Raw genomic sequence first — 17,915 nt, 5'->3', positions numbered from 1 at the left:
CCCGTACAAATAATACGAGTGGAGTACATAAACCGAAAAGAAAGAAAACAAAAATCTGACGCCAAACCAAACCAAACCAAAATGGCAAAATGGCCGACAACAAAACAACAACTGAAAATGGGGAAAAAATTGTTTTAATATTTCAGTTACGCTCCGGCAAGCGACAACATCGCGATAGAGCCTCCCCGACTTTGACTTCTTGAATCGTATATACAGTATATATAGGAGTACGAGTACTCAATCGTATGTGTGTTTTGGGGGCGGGGGATGATGGTATGATGATACTGGCACAATGGAAAAGGGTAAATCACAGAGGAGATCCAAACAGATGGAGATCTCGTGCCAAGCCACACCAGACCGCAAGTACAGAGAGGATTGGGCTGCCGGTCGGTCCCCCGGAGCCATCGAGCGAACACCTGAGCATTTCTTTATGGATCTTGAGCAGAAAACCTATCGCGGCGTAACGTCATTAAAATTAGTGCTATGCTGAGCTGAATTTAACTTAAAGAATGAACATATCGGGCAGAGAGAGAGGGAGCCCATAGTCTGGTAAGATACGGAAACATACAAGTATAGGGAGGATAGGGGTAACACACGTTACAGATGGGGTTTTAGTCACGAACGCATATCGGTTATAGTTAGTCGCTTCGGTTGTTCGGTTCCTTGCTGGTTACGCTTCGTTGTCAGAGCCTAAGATGGCGTTGAATATTTCGGAAATGTGGAGGATGGTACTATAATGGTGGGGGGTAGGAGGTAAGACCCATCCATAGGTAAAGCTCAGCAAGGGCTAGAGTTAGAGCAGCCATCCCATGTGGGAATGGGCAAACGTTGACTCTCAGGTAATTAGAGTCTGCAACAAAGGCCATAATTACCTTGTAACTAGGAATTATGAAAATATAATAAAAACTGAAAGACAGATGGACAGAGAGACACAGAGGGAGAGGAATGTAGTCTAGGGCCACGGCCACCCAACCACAGAGATCTGGTCTGTGCCGCCGCCACCTGACAGTAGTCAATCTTTAATGACTCTTATTTTTATTTTACATCTGACTTCTCCTCTTACCTTTTGGCATTAGAAGATTTCTCATGATTGTCTCCATTCAGCAGCAGCACTCGTCTGCCAAGATCTCTTTGGGTCAGGCCTAATCTCTGCTCTGATCCAAGTCGATTTCTTGTCTGCCCATTCAGATCTCTCAGTGCAGTGCAGGGCAATAAAAACGCAGACACTCGTACTCGTGTACTCGTACTCCTCTCTGTTCTTTTTGGTTTCTTTTATTAGTTTTATGTGCTTGGGAAGAATGCCAATTGCCTTTGGACATGGGACAATATTATCGGCTTCCCGGGCTGGGCTGGGGCAGTGGAAAACCTCACTCAATGCCCATAGGCATTCCTCCTCTTCAATGTTTTTGCCCGATTTTATGAGCACTTTCCCCCCAGATCCTCCGTCATGGCCAGAGATAATAATGCAGCTGTACGTAATGAGTTCATCAATAGTCGAAAGAACAAGAATTTATTACAAAGACGAAGACAGGAAAATAATGTTTGATTAATCAATATATGTGGAAATAGTCATATATGCTAGATGGGGAATATATTCTACTTCTATGATATACTTCTATGATAATTACGAAATATATAAGTGTTGCATTGGTTTTTTGGTTAAGGAAAATAAAACACGAAACGGTGGGGAGACTCTTAGTGATTCAAATTATGTTTTCATTACCTTGTAGATACTTATATTACTAAATCTCTATGGGTACAGGGGTATAATAATATAATATATGTATATAGCACCCATTGCCTCTATCGCTGCGAGAATTGAACAAAAATGTCTTTGCTACCGAAGTTCGATCCCCAGAATCCAATAACAAAATACAGGACGTGTGTAATTGCTGCTCGATTGGAGACTCCCCCCAAATTTTGTTGTTCCTAAATTGTATCTACTAGATTGAAGAAACTGGATGATCTATTCGATCAGTATTCTATCCAAAATAAAGAAAACGTGGATAGACGGTGGGCAGAAATATATTTTATAAGATGCATAAATTATACCTATGATTACCGATATTATGACACAGGCTTTCAGTAAGTATATAGATATAGATACCGTACTAGTTATGAGTTTGGAAGACTATTACTCGAACACTTGAAAGACGAGTACTGGGGAAAGTAATTTATAATATTTCCTTCTTCAATGTGTTCCAGCCTGAGGACAGACATTTCTTGTCGAGCAAGGAGTCTTAAATATGTTAGCTGTTATTCAAACTAATAAAATTGATTGATAAGGTGGCTCCAGAGAGTCGATCCCCCATTAAAGTTAATTCCTTTGCCGATTTGCAAACCGATAACAGAGCACTCAAGCCCTTGATAATGCAGAGATCCGACACAATATGATGGGAATGCAGCTCCAAAGATTATACCCACTCAGTTCAAACACCTCCGAAAATCCCCTTTTACAGATTAAGGATTACACTTAGAGAAAAAAGTTAAATTTGTAGGAAATGTATTTAATTTAAATAAGAAGAAAGCTAAAACACTTCAATTTTAATATTTCAATACTCGGTTCCAAATGAATGGCATAAATATTTAAATCAAAGTGAAAATATTTCAAAATCAGCGAGTTTTCCTCTACGTGTATGTATTATCAACGCCCTTATCAGCCACAAGTCCCTTGCAATCGACGAGGGAACGTGAGACACACTCAGTATAGTCGGACCATTGCTGCAAAGCGGATGGCAAAAAAAATGCTGCATTTTCTTTGGTTTGTCGTGATCCTATCGGTGCTCCGGGTCTGCACTGCTGTGACCCCGGAATCTTACCTGCTTCAGACCTACAGGTGTGGTACAAAAGTGGTTTTAAAATATAAAGAAAATACATAAAACTATTGCTGCATGTTGTATTTTTACTTATTGTGATGTGTATGTGTTCGGAACAAATTGTATCAATGGTAGATATTTCTGTGTTTGGAATTTATATAGTACTTCAAAGATGTATCGAATGTGTTCAATTGATATTGAAGTTCTTTGGAATTATTTTACATCTTTTTGGAAAGAACATATTATCAAATAATAATAAGATAACATAGAAAAACAAATATGAGTTTTTTTTACGCAGTTTCAAGTTGATATATATATACATATATATTCAGTCTTCATACGTTAAGAAATATTTGCGATTTAATGGGGTTTAATATGGCTCATCTAATCAATCAAATATACGAGTACTCGCACTGAAGAGCAAATAATTGAAAAACTCCATTCTCTAACGTTCTAATCTGAAATACGATAATGTGAATTCTCAACAGCTGGAATATCTTTAGTGTATTTTCAAGTATGCAGATCCTTGAGCCGTCGCCTTCAGTTAAAGACTTTCTAGTACTATGTATATACAAGCATAAATATATGTACAAGTAAACGATTATACTTTTAAACCTTTATTATAAATACTTAAACATGTTAAGATTCGGATTACTAGCTAAACTAAGAATCTTATTTAGTATACGATTCAAAATCTCTCTCTCTCTCTCTGTTTCTCGCATTTACTTTGCAGTCTCCCCTCGGACCTAAACTTTATGCCCACCCTGGGCAATGGTCATCTGGGCTATACGGTCTTCGGGGATTCCATCTTTATGAACGGAGTATACAATGGGCCCGCAGGCAACAGCAAGCGCGCTCGCATACCCAATTGGCTGAATATCACGACGGAAGTTTGCGATCGTTTCGGTTGCGCCACAGACGCGGATGTGGCCGTGAATGGTACTAGCTATGAGATGGATCTGCGTGATGGCTACTTCCGTTCTAAAACAACTTACAACTCCCTGGGACTATCCATAGAGCAAAGAACATATCCGCATAAGTTCTTCAATAGGGCCTTGGTCTATGAGGTGGTGGCCAGCAGAAGCACCGCATATGGCACCAGAGCGAACTGTAAGTAAAAGCAAGGAAAGGAGGTAACACACTGCCTGATGAGGGGATTCTCTTTGTAGCACCTCAGTTCCTGAGACTTAGCCAACACCCTGGTAATGCCAGCGATGCCTTTGAGTTTGTGGTTGTTTCCAATGGAAGCAGTGCTAGCGGAGATTATCGTACCATTCGAGGTCGCACGGATATCATCGAATTCGAGCGGTTCCAACAACAACCGCAAGAGATCTACATAATTTTTAGCCAATCTCTGGAGGAGCCTCTGCAATTGGAGTGGCCCACTTGGCAGGCGGAAGTGCGTCATCGCGTCATCATCTGCATAGATCGGGAACAGAGTGTTGCCCTCAAAGAGCTGCAGGATGTTCTACAATTGAATGCCAACAGCATGCTGCAAAGACACACAGACGCCTGGCACAACTTCTGGGACAGAGACTTCTCCATCGAACTGGTGGGCAATGTTCTGGAACTCTCGCAGATCATCAATGCTGGTATCTTCTACTTGGCCAGTTCGCTACCTTCCCTAAGCACCAACCAGGTCAACGAGCCCTTCTACGGCCTCAGCCCCACTGGCCTGGGACGTGGCAACCTCGAGGCGGACTATCAGGGTCACAACTTCTGGGACACGGAGATCTGGATGCTGCCGGTGGTCACTCATTTTGGCTTTGAGTATGGCAAGCAGGTGCTGGACTATCGCAGCAGGAAACTCGAGGCAGCCAAGTACAATGCACGTTCAAAAGGCTACAAGGGAGCCAGGTGAGAACTCAAAGATTTTGGTTCTCCGTTAACAGATGTAGAACAGATCGGAATCATCACACTTCCTTTAGGTTTCCCTGGGAGAGCGCATATACGGGCACTGAGGTGACGAATCCCTGCTGCCCCGAGGTAGCCCAGCAGGAGATCCACATCTCGCCCGACATCTCATTTGCCCTACAAAAGTTTTTTGCCCACTCGGGGGACTACGCTTGGGTCTGCGATAAGGCCTGGCCGATTGCCGCCGAAGTGGCCGAGTTTCTGGTGAGCCGAGCTGCCTGTGAGGAATTCCGTCCAGTGTGCCACCTGCTGAATGTGATGGGACCCGACGAGGATCATCCGGATGTCGATGACAATGTCTATACGAATGCGGTGTCCAAAATTGCCCTGGAGTTTGCCGAATGGGCAGGCGAGATGTGCGGAAATGACAGTACTGAACTATTTGAGAAGTGGCGCCGTGTCAGCGATCGCTTGTTGATTCTACACGACACTGCGCTAGACTATCATCCCCAGCATGTGGGCTATGTCGTCAACACCACCATCAAGCAGGCGGACACCATTCTGCTGGGATATCCCCTGCAATACGATACAAGGTAGAGTTGATCCTTAGTTCTAGAGGAGGTCTAGTGATAATCTTGTGATACCCGATACAGAACCACTCACCTGAACGACTTGAGGATTTATTCCAATGTGACCAGAGAATCGGGACCGGCCATGACCTGGTCCATGTTCGCCACCAACTATCTGACCAGCAGTCAGGAATGGCTTGGCCACGAGTATTTCGAACGGGGCTACAAGGACTACGTCCGTCCCGAGTTCAAGGTGTGGAGCGAGACACCGTTGGGCTTTGAGGGTTCCGCGAACTTCCTAACTGGCATCGGTGGCTTCCTTCAAGCCATGATTTACGGCTATGGTGGCGTCAACTTTGTCCGAGATAACAACAAGACCACGATGATTCTTCGTGTGGGCATGTCGCCGCTGAATGTGGATGAGGTGCATGTAAACTATTTGCGCTATGCACGTAACACATGTCGCTGGGTCTTCGGGCCTAGATTCTCCAATATGGACTGCGGCGTCAGATCGGGGGCTCAAGGCACCTTCGAGATGGTTCAGGGCAAGAAGAGAACTTTGTTGGGAAGATCGTTCAATGGTGAGTCTATCATACAATTCAAAAGTGTAACTCCCTTAAAATTATGGAATCCTTTGCAGTGACTCTCGTGAAAGGTGATGAGCCTGTGTATATCAGTTATTTGGAATAAATGAATATATTTTATTATGTGAATAAATATGAAGAGAACTACATATTTGGGTGCTGTGGTTGCATATTCGTGGGAATTCTAAATTAAAATATTTAGTATGACGTTTTTGGGAAGGATCTATTGCATTTGGTTATGGCTATCTTGGATTTGGTGGTTAAAACATCCCATGTGTGTCTGTGTGTTGGCCCCCTACTTAAACTTGGCTATCGATGAGCCACTTACGCCACCCGCATTCTTGCTGTTGCCACTGAGAACCACATAGGCGGTCTTGGTTTCTTTTTGCTTATGCTGCAACATGGTTAGAGTGCCCAGTGGGGTGTCCGTCGAACTCATTGTCTTCATTAGCTATAGGAAAAATGATTTCAGACATATATTATGAAGAGAGATATATATTAAATGGTTGACTTACCCCATCTTGCTCCATTTTCTTCAAACGTTTCTCGATCTTGTTCTTGCCGGGCCCCTTGCCATGGAACTTGTGTGACAGATAGCGGAATGCCTCTTTGAGGTTCAATATGCGGCCATTGTCATCAATGTAGTCCAACTTGACGTTGGGTTTAAAGGTCTCTTTATCCTTAAAGTCCATAATGGGTCCGCAGTGGAAGCGATCACGACGGCCAACCTTTTCGTCTTCGCCAGCTGCTTTGTCCTCAATAGAATAGTTCTTGGCCTGCAGATGTGCCATTTTGGTGTTGCTGGGCCTGTTCTTTTCCTCCCTTTCAAGGTAACCCTTGGACAGGGCCAAGCGCAGGGCATTCGCCACACCAGCGCCCACATCAGGCTCCTCATCCAGAATGGCACGGTCCTCCAGATCATCGCCAAGATTGTCCAAATCAGCTGGCTGCATAACCTCATCGGGATTCACCGAATTCCATGTACCATGGCTCAGCGCTGGCTCATCATTGTGCGTATCCATATTATCGTCCAGCTGCTCGATCTTGTCAAAGTCCATCATATCATTGGAATCCTCGTTACGATTTCCGGCCATGCCATACGTGGGAATGTCTCCCAAGGTGCGGCAGAACTCAGCCGTGGCATTGAGCACGATGTGGCCATCCACACTACTGAGCACCACACCCGAACTGGCCTCATCGATGATCTCGGGTTTGATATCCCTCTGAATGGACTCAAACTCAATGGGCAAGGATTTCTTGATGATGTTCTCCTTCTGCTTCAGCTTGCGGGCCTTGGATAGAACACGCTCGAGATCATCATCCTCATCGGCCTCATATTTAACCTCTGGCTTGGTCTCCTCCATATCAACATCTTCTGGATCGCGATGACGTCCCTGACGGCTACCGAAATTCGACACGCCTGATGTTCCGGCCTCAGCCAAAGGCTCGAGGTCTTCGGCTTTCAGTTTCTGCCGAAGCTTCTTTACCTTTTTCTTTGGCTTCTTGAATCTAAAGGGAATGAGATTATTTTGGAATGAAGAAGGTATATAATTATTAAAAAAAAGTGCAAAACTTACTTGGCCAACTCCTCCACACTGAATGTATCCGATGCCAACTTCAAATTGGTATCCTCCAATGTTTCCAGACGTTTTCCAGCCAGCTTTGTTTTGATTTCCAGAAGTCTGCGTCTGTTCTCACGATCCTCCTCGGAATTTTCGCCAATCACAAAGTTCTTGCGCTTCTTGGGCTGTCCTTCGATGTCCTCGTCATATTTCTCCAGCACGGAACGCTCAATGGGGTTGCCCAACTCGTCGTATTGCTCTTCATAGACATTGTAGCCATAGCTGAGGGGATTCTGTTTTTTGTTGACAACGTTCTTCTTGTAGCGCTCATCGTCGAGCATGTTAACATTGACCAGCGTGTCGCCCTCTTCCTCATTGAGAACGTCTTGATCTTTGAGAGTTAGGATAACCGTGCGACCTTCCCCAAAGTCATCCATATCGTGCTCCACACGCAACCCCTTCAAATTGTTATCGCCATAGGCACGCTGACGGGCCTTTTGCTTCTCCTGCTCGACCATCTCTGGGATGCCAAAGGTCTCATCAAGCTCCTCCAACTCTTTGGCCTTGGGGAAAATATAATGATTTTTATTCGAATTAAAAAAATTAATTGTAGATTTAATGGTGCTTACCTTCTTTTTTGCCTCTTCGCGTTCATTGACTACTCGCTTGTTCTTGTCCACCCACTTGGTGACATTATCCGTCTCCTCATCGGATTCCCCCAACGTTCTGATGCGTGCCAATCTCTCTTCCAAGAAACGTTTCTCCTTGCGCTGCTTAAGCTTCTCACGCAGCTTCTCCGCCTCTTTTTTCTCCTTTAGGTTGTCGGCCGGCTTGTGAAGGAACTCTCCCCACTCGTCCTTGTACGAGGAGAGATCGCTGTCCCCACTCGACTTTTTATTCTCGCTTGTCGAGGCAGGAGTCACCTTGCTGGGCCCACTCTCCACCTCGAGGGGCTTCAGACCTAGCTTGGCACGAAGTTTGTTGGTTTCCTGAACTGAGAGAACATCGCCAGCTCCATTTTCGGGTATGGGCGAATGGGAGCGTCCGAATGCCTCGCGTTCTCGGTTTGCTGGTCCAGAGGGCTTGCGTCCTGACTTGGACGGCGACTGAGATCGGGACCGTTCTCGGTTCCCTCTATCCCTCTCCCTGCCAGCACGCTTGCGAGCCTCTCGCTCGCGTTCGATTTCTCGCTCTCGGCGCCCCTCATAGTCCGCGTGTCTGGATATTTGTGGCGGAGGTGGAGCCGACAGCTCACCATGCCGTTCGCGCTCACGGTCCCGATCACGCTCCCTTTCACGGTCCTTGGGGCGCTCCTTTTCGCGATTTCTGTCGCGTTCCCTTTCACGCTCCCGGTCACGGTCTCTTTCACGCTCCCTTTCCCGTTGCTGGTCTCTCTCGCGTCCAGCATCTCTATCTCGAGCAGATGCTCTTTCTCTGACAGGCGGCTCTGGCTCGCGCACTCTTTCCCTGGCGGATGTCTCCCTTACTTTGCTCTGCTCCAGTGGCACCTCCACACAATCCGAACCTGCAAAGAAGAGGTACAGGTTAGAACGGGCTATCACGATGCTGACGAATCGCTCTTCTTATATCAAATTTTTTGGCTTTCTTCTCTCCCACTCACAATCTGCGGCAGCAGCATCGGAGAACCTGCAAAAACAAGAAACGGAGTGAAGAACACCAAAATTTAGTACGTCCAGAACTAGGATAGTGCAGCACCAAGGCAATTGCCGGTCCCCAGGCAGTCCAACACAATCAAAGAATCGCTTTTCCAGTTGGGTCTGTCGGCCACGGCAATCGCCCTTGAGCTTGGTCTGCACCAGCATCCCATCCGGCCACACTTACTATCCGAATCGGACTCCTCCAAGGAGATAACCTCGCTGGTACGCTCCCGCTCTTTGTGCTTGTGGTGCTTGTGACGGTGCTCCTTCTGCTTCTTGTGTTTGTGATGTGTCATATCCTCGTCTTCAGTGCCCCGTTCCTGGCGTTCCTCAGATCGCGAGCGATGCCTGGCCTTTTTATCCTTCTTGTGCTTTTTGCCAGACGACGACGAGCCCATTTTTTCTTTTCTGATTTTTTTTCACGAATTTCACAAAAAAAAGCTATATATATCAGAGTAGAGTGACCACAAATTGCTTGTTGAAAAAAACCCGGCACGCGATATTGAAATACTGAAAAATACTTTTAAAAAAGAGTATCATAGCTTCTTCTTCACTCGTTCGCCATTCACAACGCATTCATAACAAAAGCAGCACGAGGACAACAATGGAGATCAGTAAAGTATGTTTAAAATCTATTATGAAGTAATGCGTACTCATAATTGCATTACCTCTCTCCGCAGAAATCGAAGAAATCAAAGAACGCGAAGAAAGACTCGACACTCACACTAAAGCTCACGGCACTCCAAAAAAAGAAAAAAGAGGTCGCACGCGTTCTCACCCTGAAACACGAAATCCTTTTCAAATCCTCTGTTTCCTATTTGGAGTACCTGGAGCTGCGCGCCGAAATAGAGCGTCTCAATGGCCTCAAGGATAACTTTACGCGACGCGTCGACAAATTAAAACAACAAGCTAAATAGTCTATAAATTCTTCGTAGTCGTGAGGGCTTTAATGCCTGTTGTAATGGTTAAAGAAACTTAATCTAGGAGGAGAGTTGTACACAATATAAGGAACATTTGATAATTGTCTTTACTTTTTAATAAAAGTACTAGATATTATAGACGCTCTTTTTTAGGAACTCCTACTCCTTCACCAAAAAAGCTTTCCACATGCGGTTGAACTCCTCCTGGAATTGACAAGCCAAAATCTCGTCTGAGGTAATCGTGCAGTTCTCGAAATTTCCAACGAATCCATTATATGTCCAGTTGACAGAGCCGCTTATCAGGACGCTTTCGTAGGGCCGTGGCCATTTGCACTTCTTGAGTCCCATAATCTCTTGCACCCGGGCCACGCCGTCGATCACGCAGAATTTGTGGTGCATCATGGATTTGGTTGTGAAAGGTCCGCGCAGGGGCACACCGAGGTTAGCCAGTTTCAGTACCTTCGATTTACTGGAATAGGCCATTTCGTGATCGCTGATCATGCGAATGGACACTCCTCGATCCAGCGCGCGGTTTATGGCCAAGAATAAATCCGTACAAGTGAATGTGTATATGCATATATCAATAGAGTATTGAGCCTCATCGATCAGCATAGAAATCTTCTCCAATTGTCTCAAGCTGCAGTGCTTGTTTTTGCATTCAAAAGTTTTGGGGGCTGATTGCGTACCGTGGCTCTGATGCTCCTTGTTACAAATTTCTCCCAGTTCGTTGAAAAAGAGAACCTCGTGGACCCGACGGCGTCGCGTCTTGCTGCGTACATATTTTATTGCTTTCACTATTAGCTCCGCGGCTAAGCCGGTGCTTGCAAAAACTGTGACGGTGGCCACAATCGGATGATTCTCAAAAATCGCAACAATGTTCATTATTCAATACTTCTGATCGTTGAGCAAAAAAGGTTTTAGCAAAACAGATCACACCAGAAAACTATTTAGCGAAAAGGGTCACACAAAAAAAACGAAAGAGGATATCGTTCATATTGTTATATTTTTATACGATAAGATGCGTGTATAGGCATTTTTACACCCTATTTCAATATTTTGATATGAAGATGAATCGTAATTTATAAAGACCTTTTTCAAATTGATATTCTTCAGACATATTTAAGTACATTATAAGTATTTTGTCTATATTTATCTCGATCCTGATACCTACGGAGCCTGGGATAACAAACATTTTCTCAATTCTATAATATCCTTTTCCCTAGGGTATGAAAATTAATGTTGCCGGGAATAATTGTTGTCAACCGGTTATTCACCAATAAATACTTGTTTATTATCTTCCGTCGAATATTCCCAGCTATATAGAATATTTAGCCATGCCCACATAATTTTATACGATTGATGAATCAATTTTCTACTTGATTGGCATAATTTAAATATTTGCTTTTATTTGATTTTTATACAACGTTGAAAATGAAATTTAATAGATTGATGAAAGTGGCTAAATTTACCATTATATACCGATATACTGTAAATATACAGTCGGTTCAATTTTGACCTAAATTTTCAGGTTACAAATAAGGTTTTTACATTTCCACTACACCTAAACTACACATTTGCTACAAATGAACTACATATTTACGTAATTACCAAAAGGGAACCTGTAAGAGAATATGTGTAAACAAATTTCGGTTTTATTTCATATAATCGTCATGGAAAACATTGAGATTTTGGATGCAAACGATCAGGTATTTGATGTCCCCTCTCCGCTCAAGCTCAAGTTGTTCATTAGTTTTTAGAGATTTTTAATGGTGGGTTAAGGGTGTTAAGGCGAACTGTTTGTGGTTCATGAACCAAAAACAAATTCAAATAATTCCATTTTCCCTCTTTTTTATTTATGATCAAATCGAAAAATGAAGTCTTCAACAATTTTGCCCACTGACACCAAGGAGTTGCTGGAAGCACGAGAAAGTGAACTGAAGAAGGTCCTGCAGTTGAAACTTTTGCTGGATGTATTGCGCCGCTTGGAGCCTGCAAATCAGAGCCCCGAAATTAAGCGAGCTCTCAAATTGGTGTCCATTGGGGAATTTGTCCGACTAGACGATAGCGATCACGTACTTGGTAAGATCTGCTACAGTGATATCTTATTCTCTTGGTCATATTTATGTTTTTTTCCAGACCTACAGGACTACAAAATAATCCCGGCCCTCTCCTACACGGACCGCAAGGCCGTGCGCACCAATCTGACGGCCCAGCTGCAGGCCAAGCTCCTGCCCATTACCGAGCTGGGGGATCAGATACGTGAGGAATTCCCTGAAGTATTCAGCAGCGACTTGGAACTAGACCCAGGACAAAAGGAGATCATCAGGCTGGAGGTAGAGCATCGCACCAGCATGGAGAAAAGGGGTCAGCTGCTCAGCCGCAAATGCGCGCTGCTCAATGATGCAGCCGACCTGAAGATGGGCACCCACCTGGTGAACGAGCTCCAACTAAAGCAGTCGTCGGCGAATGTGACGCAGACCAAGGCGGAACTGCTGTGCAGCTGGTTCATCCACGAAATTGCGTCGCGCACGGAGCACAGTGTAAAGGCTATCAAGGAGGTAGAAGCACATCTGGATGAGCTTCTTAGTGCCAAGAACACCCTCACCAGCACCGAAAGACGGTGAAACTACATTAAGAGCATTATAAAAAAATTAGTTTTAAATACATTGCGAATTGTCCAAGACAGGGCTGTTCCCCATCGGTGGCAGGTGGCAACGCTGTTGCACAGCCCAATAGTTGGCAACGCGGCAACCAAACAATTTATAATAAGAAAAAAACCTTAAAAACGCTTTGGACTCCTTGGCGGTGCTGGTGGATTCAATTGACCATGACCAGTCCTACTGCATCGGATCCCCAAGCGGAAGAACAGCCGGCAGATGAGGAAGCTTTGGCCACTGAGACACTGCCAGACGCTGCGCCCACTCCCTCAACGAATGGCGACGGCGGGAACGGATTGGGCGCAGAGGAGGAAAACGATGCCACCTCTCTTGACCGGGACGACTCCGCCAGCCTGTTTAGCAATACGACAACGACCACCAGGAGCAAGTCTCCGAATACGCGCAAGCTGAACCGTCTGTGCCGTCGCGTCAAGGCACCAAAAATGGTTCCACCGCTGTACAAGTACAGGTGAGCGGCTCTCGCCAGGTGTGACGCTTCGTGCGTGGTGTGACTACCTGCCTTTTGCAGCTCCCACGTGAGGGAGGACCACAATCACCAGATCTTTGGTGTCCAGTTCAATCCATTCCTAGAAAGGGGCCAGCCGCAGGTCTTTGCCACCGTGGGCAAGGATCGGGTGTCGATCTACGAGTGCGTCAAGAGGAACGAGGAGGAAGACACCAACGGTGGCCTGCGCCTCTTGCAGGTCTATGCTGATCCCGATGTGGGTAAATTTACATAAATAAATCTCTTGAACGTAAAGATTCGAACGCATTACCCTTCCCCTTTCAGACCGATGAAAGCTTCTATACGTGCGCCTGGTCGTATGACACCATCTCTGGCGACCCAGTGCTAGCCGCTGCTGGCTATCGCGGAGTCATACGCATCTTCAATCCCATAAAGCATCAATGCAGCAAGAACTACATAGGGCATGGCCATGCCATCAATGAGCTGAAGTTCCATCCGATTCGGCCGCAGCTTCTGCTGTCCGGCAGCAAGGATCACTCGCTTCGTCTGTGGAACATTCAGTCGGACGTTTGTGTGGCAGTGTTTGGCGGCGTTGAGGGACACCGCGACGAGGTGCTTTCGATTGATTTTGATCTGCGCGGGGATCGGATCATGTCCAGCGGCATGGACCACTCGCTGAAGCTGTGGCGCCTGGACAAGCCCGACATCAAGGAAGCTATCGAGCTGAGCTCAGATTTCATTCCCGGCAAGACGACAGCTCCATTTCCGACTATCAAGGAGCACTTTCCTGACTTTTCCACGCGCGACATCCATCGAAATTATGTGGACTGCGTCCAGTGGTTCGGCGACTTTGTGTTCTCCAAGTCCTGTGAGAACTCTATTGTCTGCTGGAAACCCGGCAAGCTGTCGGTCCCCTGGGACGAAATCAAACCGCAGGAGTCCGCCACCACAGTCCTCCATCACTTTGACTACAAAATGTGCGAGATTTGGTTCGTGCGCTTCGCCTTCAACTCGTGGCAGAAGGTTCTGGCCCTGGGCAACCAGCTTGGTACCACGTTCGTTTGGGAGCTCGACTGCAACGATCCGAACTTGACCAAGTGCAGCCAGCTGGTGCATCCGAAGAGCAACTCGACCATTCGACAGACATCCTTCTCCAAGGACGGATCCATTTTGATTTGTGTCTGTGACGACAGCACTGTCTGGCGCTGGGATCGGGGAAATTAGTTCTTGTAGCATTTATTTATTTATCTATACATAACTTATTTTATTTAAAAATATATACACATATGTATTACATATATTGTAAGAACCCAGCGAACCAAACGCTCACAAATCAAATGCGAGACTTATTAGGAACAAGAACAGTGGAAAAAGGAAGCCAAAAACGTAGAGATCAATCTGCAAAAAACGGAAGGACCGTTTTAAACTGTAAAGGACGAATCTGATACTGCATCCCGCCAGAAAACGGTTAGACCATTGTCGACCAGAGGTTATTTTTTTACACACACAAATCTTATTAAACTTGAAGAATTTTAACGCAGCTCAGGTGACAGATATCGTGAATTTTTTTATAAGTAAAGAGCTAAAATGAATCTAAAAGAAGAATTTAGAAACAGCATTATTTTCTGCTGTTTAATTCAAGTTGTTCAACTGTTTAAATATAGGGGGCCAAGTGGGTTAAGTTCGGTTTTCCATCGGTGTATTTACGAACGCGGCACAAAAAAAAAAACCAAAAAGGAGAAATTTCATAAATAATAGACTTGTTTGTTTGTTTAAAAGGTTTTTAAAAAATAAAAACAATTTAAAGATTGTTGATTGCAAAATCGTCCGATTTTTGCATTTATTTCAATTGGTTGTAAAATGCTGACTGACAGAGTGATAGCCACCAAGGAGGCTCTGGTTGTGGCTTTGGGCGACAACTGGGAGCGCTACAGATCAAACATGAAGAATTGGTTTCGCAATCGCTGGAGCAAAGAGGAATTTGACTGTGAGTGCCGTAAGATCATGTCTCCGGACAAGTTGCATCTCCACAACCAGTTTCTGCTGGCGCTGCTCAACAAGATTGATGCCTTTGCCCCCGTGGAGACGACGCCACCTTTACAGGCCAGCAACAGCAACAGGAGTAAGCGGCGAAAGCGAAGCACGCGAACGTTTGCGGAGCGTTTGAATTTCGAAATCTTGGAGGTGCTGGATTTTGTAGCCGAGGACAATATGCAAGTGATTCGACCACCGCCCACGGTAAGTGGCGACCAGCCGATGCAGCAACACCCGCCAACCCAACGATACTGCGCCCAGGAACTTTTCCTGCCCGATGCTGGCTTCATAATGGGCCGTTTCCTGATCGGTGCCTGGGAGATTGGTCTCGTTTCTGTGGACGACAACGTGGCCGAGTATGTGGCCATGGCTGTGCAAGTGCTGCTCAAGGATCTGCTGGGAACCATCATCAAGAAGCGTAAGCACTACAAAACCAGCGGTGAAGGCAACTTTTACTACGATGTGGGCGCCCCAATTCGAGATCCCGCCCTAAGGAACACTGTGACCCGCCAGAAGGTGGACGACAGTCTACTAGAGTTTGACAAGGAGCTAAATACGGCAAACTTTATGAGAAGGCAAAACGATGATGTTATCTTTCTCTCTGCTTGCGAAGAAGTGTAAGATGAGTTCTCCCCTTTCCACTGTTGGCTCTACTTAACTTTTTCTCATTGACCATTTGCAGCATGCCCAGCGAACGGACTCTCATCACCCTCAAGGATTGCCAGCTAGCCTTTCGGGATCGCAACTTGATTGGCTCCCACTCGGTGTACTCGATCAACATGGAGCGCCTCAACATGATGATGCATTAACTTAACCAAAGTATTATAGAAACCTATTTAAAATCAGTTCTATTCATGTAGGTGTAGCACAAAGGGTGCTCATGCAGGGTATATACACAGCTTATACTATTACGAAGAAGACTTTTAACAAAATTCGCGTGGCGGTGGATTGAAGGGCACGTGGCCTGGCAGAAACTGATCCGCCTTGAAGGCTTCAATTTCAGCTGGAGTCAAGGATTCCAAGAGGCTGTACACAGAACTTCCCCCTGGCTGTGATTGCTGCTGCTGCTGCTGTTGTTGTTGTTGTTGTTGTTGTTGATGCTGCTGCTGCTGCATCAATTGATGTTGTTGCTGCTGCTGCATCATTTGTTGTTGTTGCTGTTGAAGAAGTTGCTGCTGCTGTTGGGTATTCACTTGCTGCATCATCTGTTGCGCCTGCTGCTGCTGCTGCTGATGCTGTTGAGGGAAGCCTACTGTCTGGGCCGCTTGGGCAAACAATCCACTCGGCGGCTGCTGTGGCTGTTGAGCCACCTGGCCAAAGATCCCACCACTGGGATTGACTGCAGCTTGACCAAAGACACCTCCTGGCTGCTGCTGTTGAAAACCACCAAAAGGCATTTGGTTCGGGGGCTGGGCCTGCGCCTGAGCGAATATATTGCCTCCCTGAAAGGTCTGCGGTCCGGCTCCCTGCTGTTGCTGTTGTTGTTGCGGTTGTCCAAAAACACTTGTTGCTCCGGCCACGCTCCCGCCGCCGAATATGCTGTTTCCAGAGTTCGCCGAAGCCATGGAGCTCCCAAAAAGGCTTTGTGTGTTATTGACTTGATTGCCAAGAGTCGGCTTGCTGAAGATGGATCCAGCGGTATTGGAAGCCGTAGCGGCAAATGGATTTTGGTTGGGAGCACTGGACACGGCGGAGGCACCTTCTGGAGCGTCGTAGATCTTGATCATTACATCGACCATCTGTGGGGTCACCTGGATCATGGTCTTCATCTTGTTGGTGGCCTCCATGACCTCCCGGTTGAACTGTTGATGAAACTGATCGAAGCTGTTCAGACGCTTCGCCTCGTAGCAGAGCAGGCGGACCTCCTCGAACGACTGGTCCTCGATGAAGTTGGGAATGTTCGCCTTATCCTTGAATGGGCCGTAAACAGAGAAAGGCCACATCTTCCCATTAATGCTGGCTTCCATGTCATTCTTCAGCACCACTCTAATATAATCTAACATGTTATTTATTTATACATATATTGTGTCTGTTTCCTTACTTGATGTCAAAATGTTCGTTGCTGCACTTGGTCCCAAAGCGGCAGGAGCCCTGCTGGAAGAACCGACAAACTACCATGCTTATGCTGTGAACTTTTTTAATTAATTTATTCTCGAAAAATTTATAAACAAAAAAATACGCAATAGGGATGGGCAGAAAACTTCCATTCACATGTTAGCGTTTGATATCGAAAAAACGGCACAGCAACAAATCAAGGCACCTACGTACCTCACCTTTCATCAACAATATACTGTAAGCAATCGGGTATATTTATTAATGGGGTGGGTTTCACCTGCCTGTTGCCTCAAAAACGAGGATAAATGTATGATGGAAATTGAATTCGTCAGTTTACTATTTTTGTGTGGTATATTTTGGTATATATCTTAGGATCCGACGGTTTTCTTGCTACCACGTCTAGCTCACACACCTTGCAGAGTTGATAATTTTCATAGTATTTTCTAGTATTTTCAGACGCGTTATGGTTTCACCCCCTTTTCCAATGTAGAAACCGTGTAGAGATACCACTTCGAGCCATGTCCCAGGCCACATCGAATACTAGTTCGTTATCAGCATTGAATTCCTGATCGTTTGCCATCAAAATCTCAATTTTTTTTAAATGTCGGAAAAAATGCATATCAAAAAGTAGATAACGGAGATTTTTCCCACTGGCGCTTCCATGGGGCTTATATGAAAAATAAACGGGCAAAAATACACATTTCCATTTCAGGTGTCGCCTTTGGTAATTACATGAAAAT

The 17,915-nt window shown here is 45.5% G+C and overlaps 8 protein-coding genes across 9 annotated transcripts; 5 read left to right on the top strand and 3 right to left on the bottom strand.

Annotated features, from left to right (window-relative positions):
* The first annotated feature begins 2,692 nt into the window (after positions 1-2,692).
* On the top strand, positions 2,693-5,972 carry LOC4817014 (protein-glucosylgalactosylhydroxylysine glucosidase). Its single transcript, XM_001356805.4, has 6 exons — positions 2,693-2,836; positions 3,550-3,926; positions 3,986-4,673; positions 4,745-5,263; positions 5,324-5,820; positions 5,880-5,972. Exons 1-6 carry the CDS (start codon positions 2,733-2,735, stop codon positions 5,927-5,929), a joined length of 2,235 nt encoding a protein of 744 aa, XP_001356841.3. The 5' UTR covers positions 2,693-2,732; the 3' UTR covers positions 5,930-5,972.
* On the bottom strand, positions 5,913-9,547 carry LOC4817013 (U4/U6.U5 tri-snRNP-associated protein 1). The gene is made up of 5 exons (XM_001356804.4): positions 9,228-9,547; positions 8,015-8,910; positions 7,401-7,948; positions 6,339-7,332; positions 5,913-6,274 (listed from the first exon to the last, which is right to left on the bottom strand). The coding sequence occupies exons 1-5, from the start codon at positions 9,439-9,441 to the stop codon at positions 6,119-6,121; spliced, it is 2,808 nt and encodes a 935-aa protein (XP_001356840.3). The 5' UTR covers positions 9,442-9,547; the 3' UTR covers positions 5,913-6,118.
* Positions 9,548-9,568: 21 nt separating this feature from the next.
* LOC6903069 (uncharacterized) lies at positions 9,569-10,099 on the top strand. The gene is made up of 2 exons (XM_002132752.3): positions 9,569-9,662; positions 9,724-10,099. The coding sequence occupies exons 1-2, from the start codon at positions 9,648-9,650 to the stop codon at positions 9,958-9,960; spliced, it is 252 nt and encodes an 83-aa protein (XP_002132788.1). The 5' UTR covers positions 9,569-9,647; the 3' UTR covers positions 9,961-10,099.
* Positions 9,958-10,993, bottom strand: zuc (Mitochondrial cardiolipin hydrolase zuc). Its single transcript, XM_001356803.4, has one exon. It carries the CDS (start codon positions 10,843-10,845, stop codon positions 10,123-10,125), a length of 723 nt encoding a protein of 240 aa, XP_001356839.3. The 5' UTR covers positions 10,846-10,993; the 3' UTR covers positions 9,958-10,122.
* Positions 10,994-11,732: 739 nt separating this feature from the next.
* Positions 11,733-12,646, top strand: dgt2 (dim gamma-tubulin 2). The gene is made up of 2 exons (XM_001356802.4): positions 11,733-12,042; positions 12,100-12,646. Exons 1-2 carry the CDS (start codon positions 11,835-11,837, stop codon positions 12,585-12,587), a joined length of 696 nt encoding a protein of 231 aa, XP_001356838.2. The 5' UTR covers positions 11,733-11,834; the 3' UTR covers positions 12,588-12,646.
* Positions 12,599-14,704, top strand: escl (embryonic ectoderm development protein escl; the record flags this gene model as incomplete). The annotated part of the gene is made up of 3 exons (XM_001356801.4): positions 12,599-13,089; positions 13,150-13,342; positions 13,411-14,704. Coding segments are annotated over 3 exons (1,584 nt in total), but the record flags the coding sequence as incomplete, so codon positions are not given.
* A 125-nt stretch (positions 14,705-14,829) lies between these two features.
* Positions 14,830-16,031, top strand: Ada1-2 (transcriptional Adaptor 1-2). The gene is made up of 2 exons (XM_001356800.4): positions 14,830-15,737; positions 15,803-16,031. Exons 1-2 carry the CDS (start codon positions 14,947-14,949, stop codon positions 15,927-15,929), a joined length of 918 nt encoding a protein of 305 aa, XP_001356836.1. The 5' UTR covers positions 14,830-14,946; the 3' UTR covers positions 15,930-16,031.
* On the bottom strand, positions 15,943-17,364 carry LOC4817357 (mediator of RNA polymerase II transcription subunit 15). Of its 2 annotated transcripts, none has more exons than XM_001356799.4 (2): positions 17,162-17,364; positions 15,943-17,106 (listed from the first exon to the last, which is right to left on the bottom strand). In XM_001356799.4, exons 1-2 carry the CDS (start codon positions 17,236-17,238, stop codon positions 16,044-16,046), a joined length of 1,140 nt encoding a protein of 379 aa, XP_001356835.3. In that variant the 5' UTR covers positions 17,239-17,364; the 3' UTR covers positions 15,943-16,043. The 2 variants fall into 2 exon arrangements, with proteins under 2 accessions (XP_001356835.3, XP_033235714.1); XM_033379823.1 differs by having other exon boundaries at positions 15,943-17,116; positions 17,162-17,313.
* Between the last annotated feature and the right edge of the window lie 551 nt (positions 17,365-17,915).

Source organism: Drosophila pseudoobscura, chromosome 4 (assembly GCF_009870125.1).
Source record: "Drosophila pseudoobscura strain MV-25-SWS-2005 chromosome 4, UCI_Dpse_MV25, whole genome shotgun sequence".
Classification (NCBI taxonomy): Eukaryota; Metazoa; Arthropoda; class Insecta; order Diptera; family Drosophilidae; genus Drosophila; species Drosophila pseudoobscura.
This window is presented reverse-complemented; position numbering and strand designations above follow the sequence as displayed.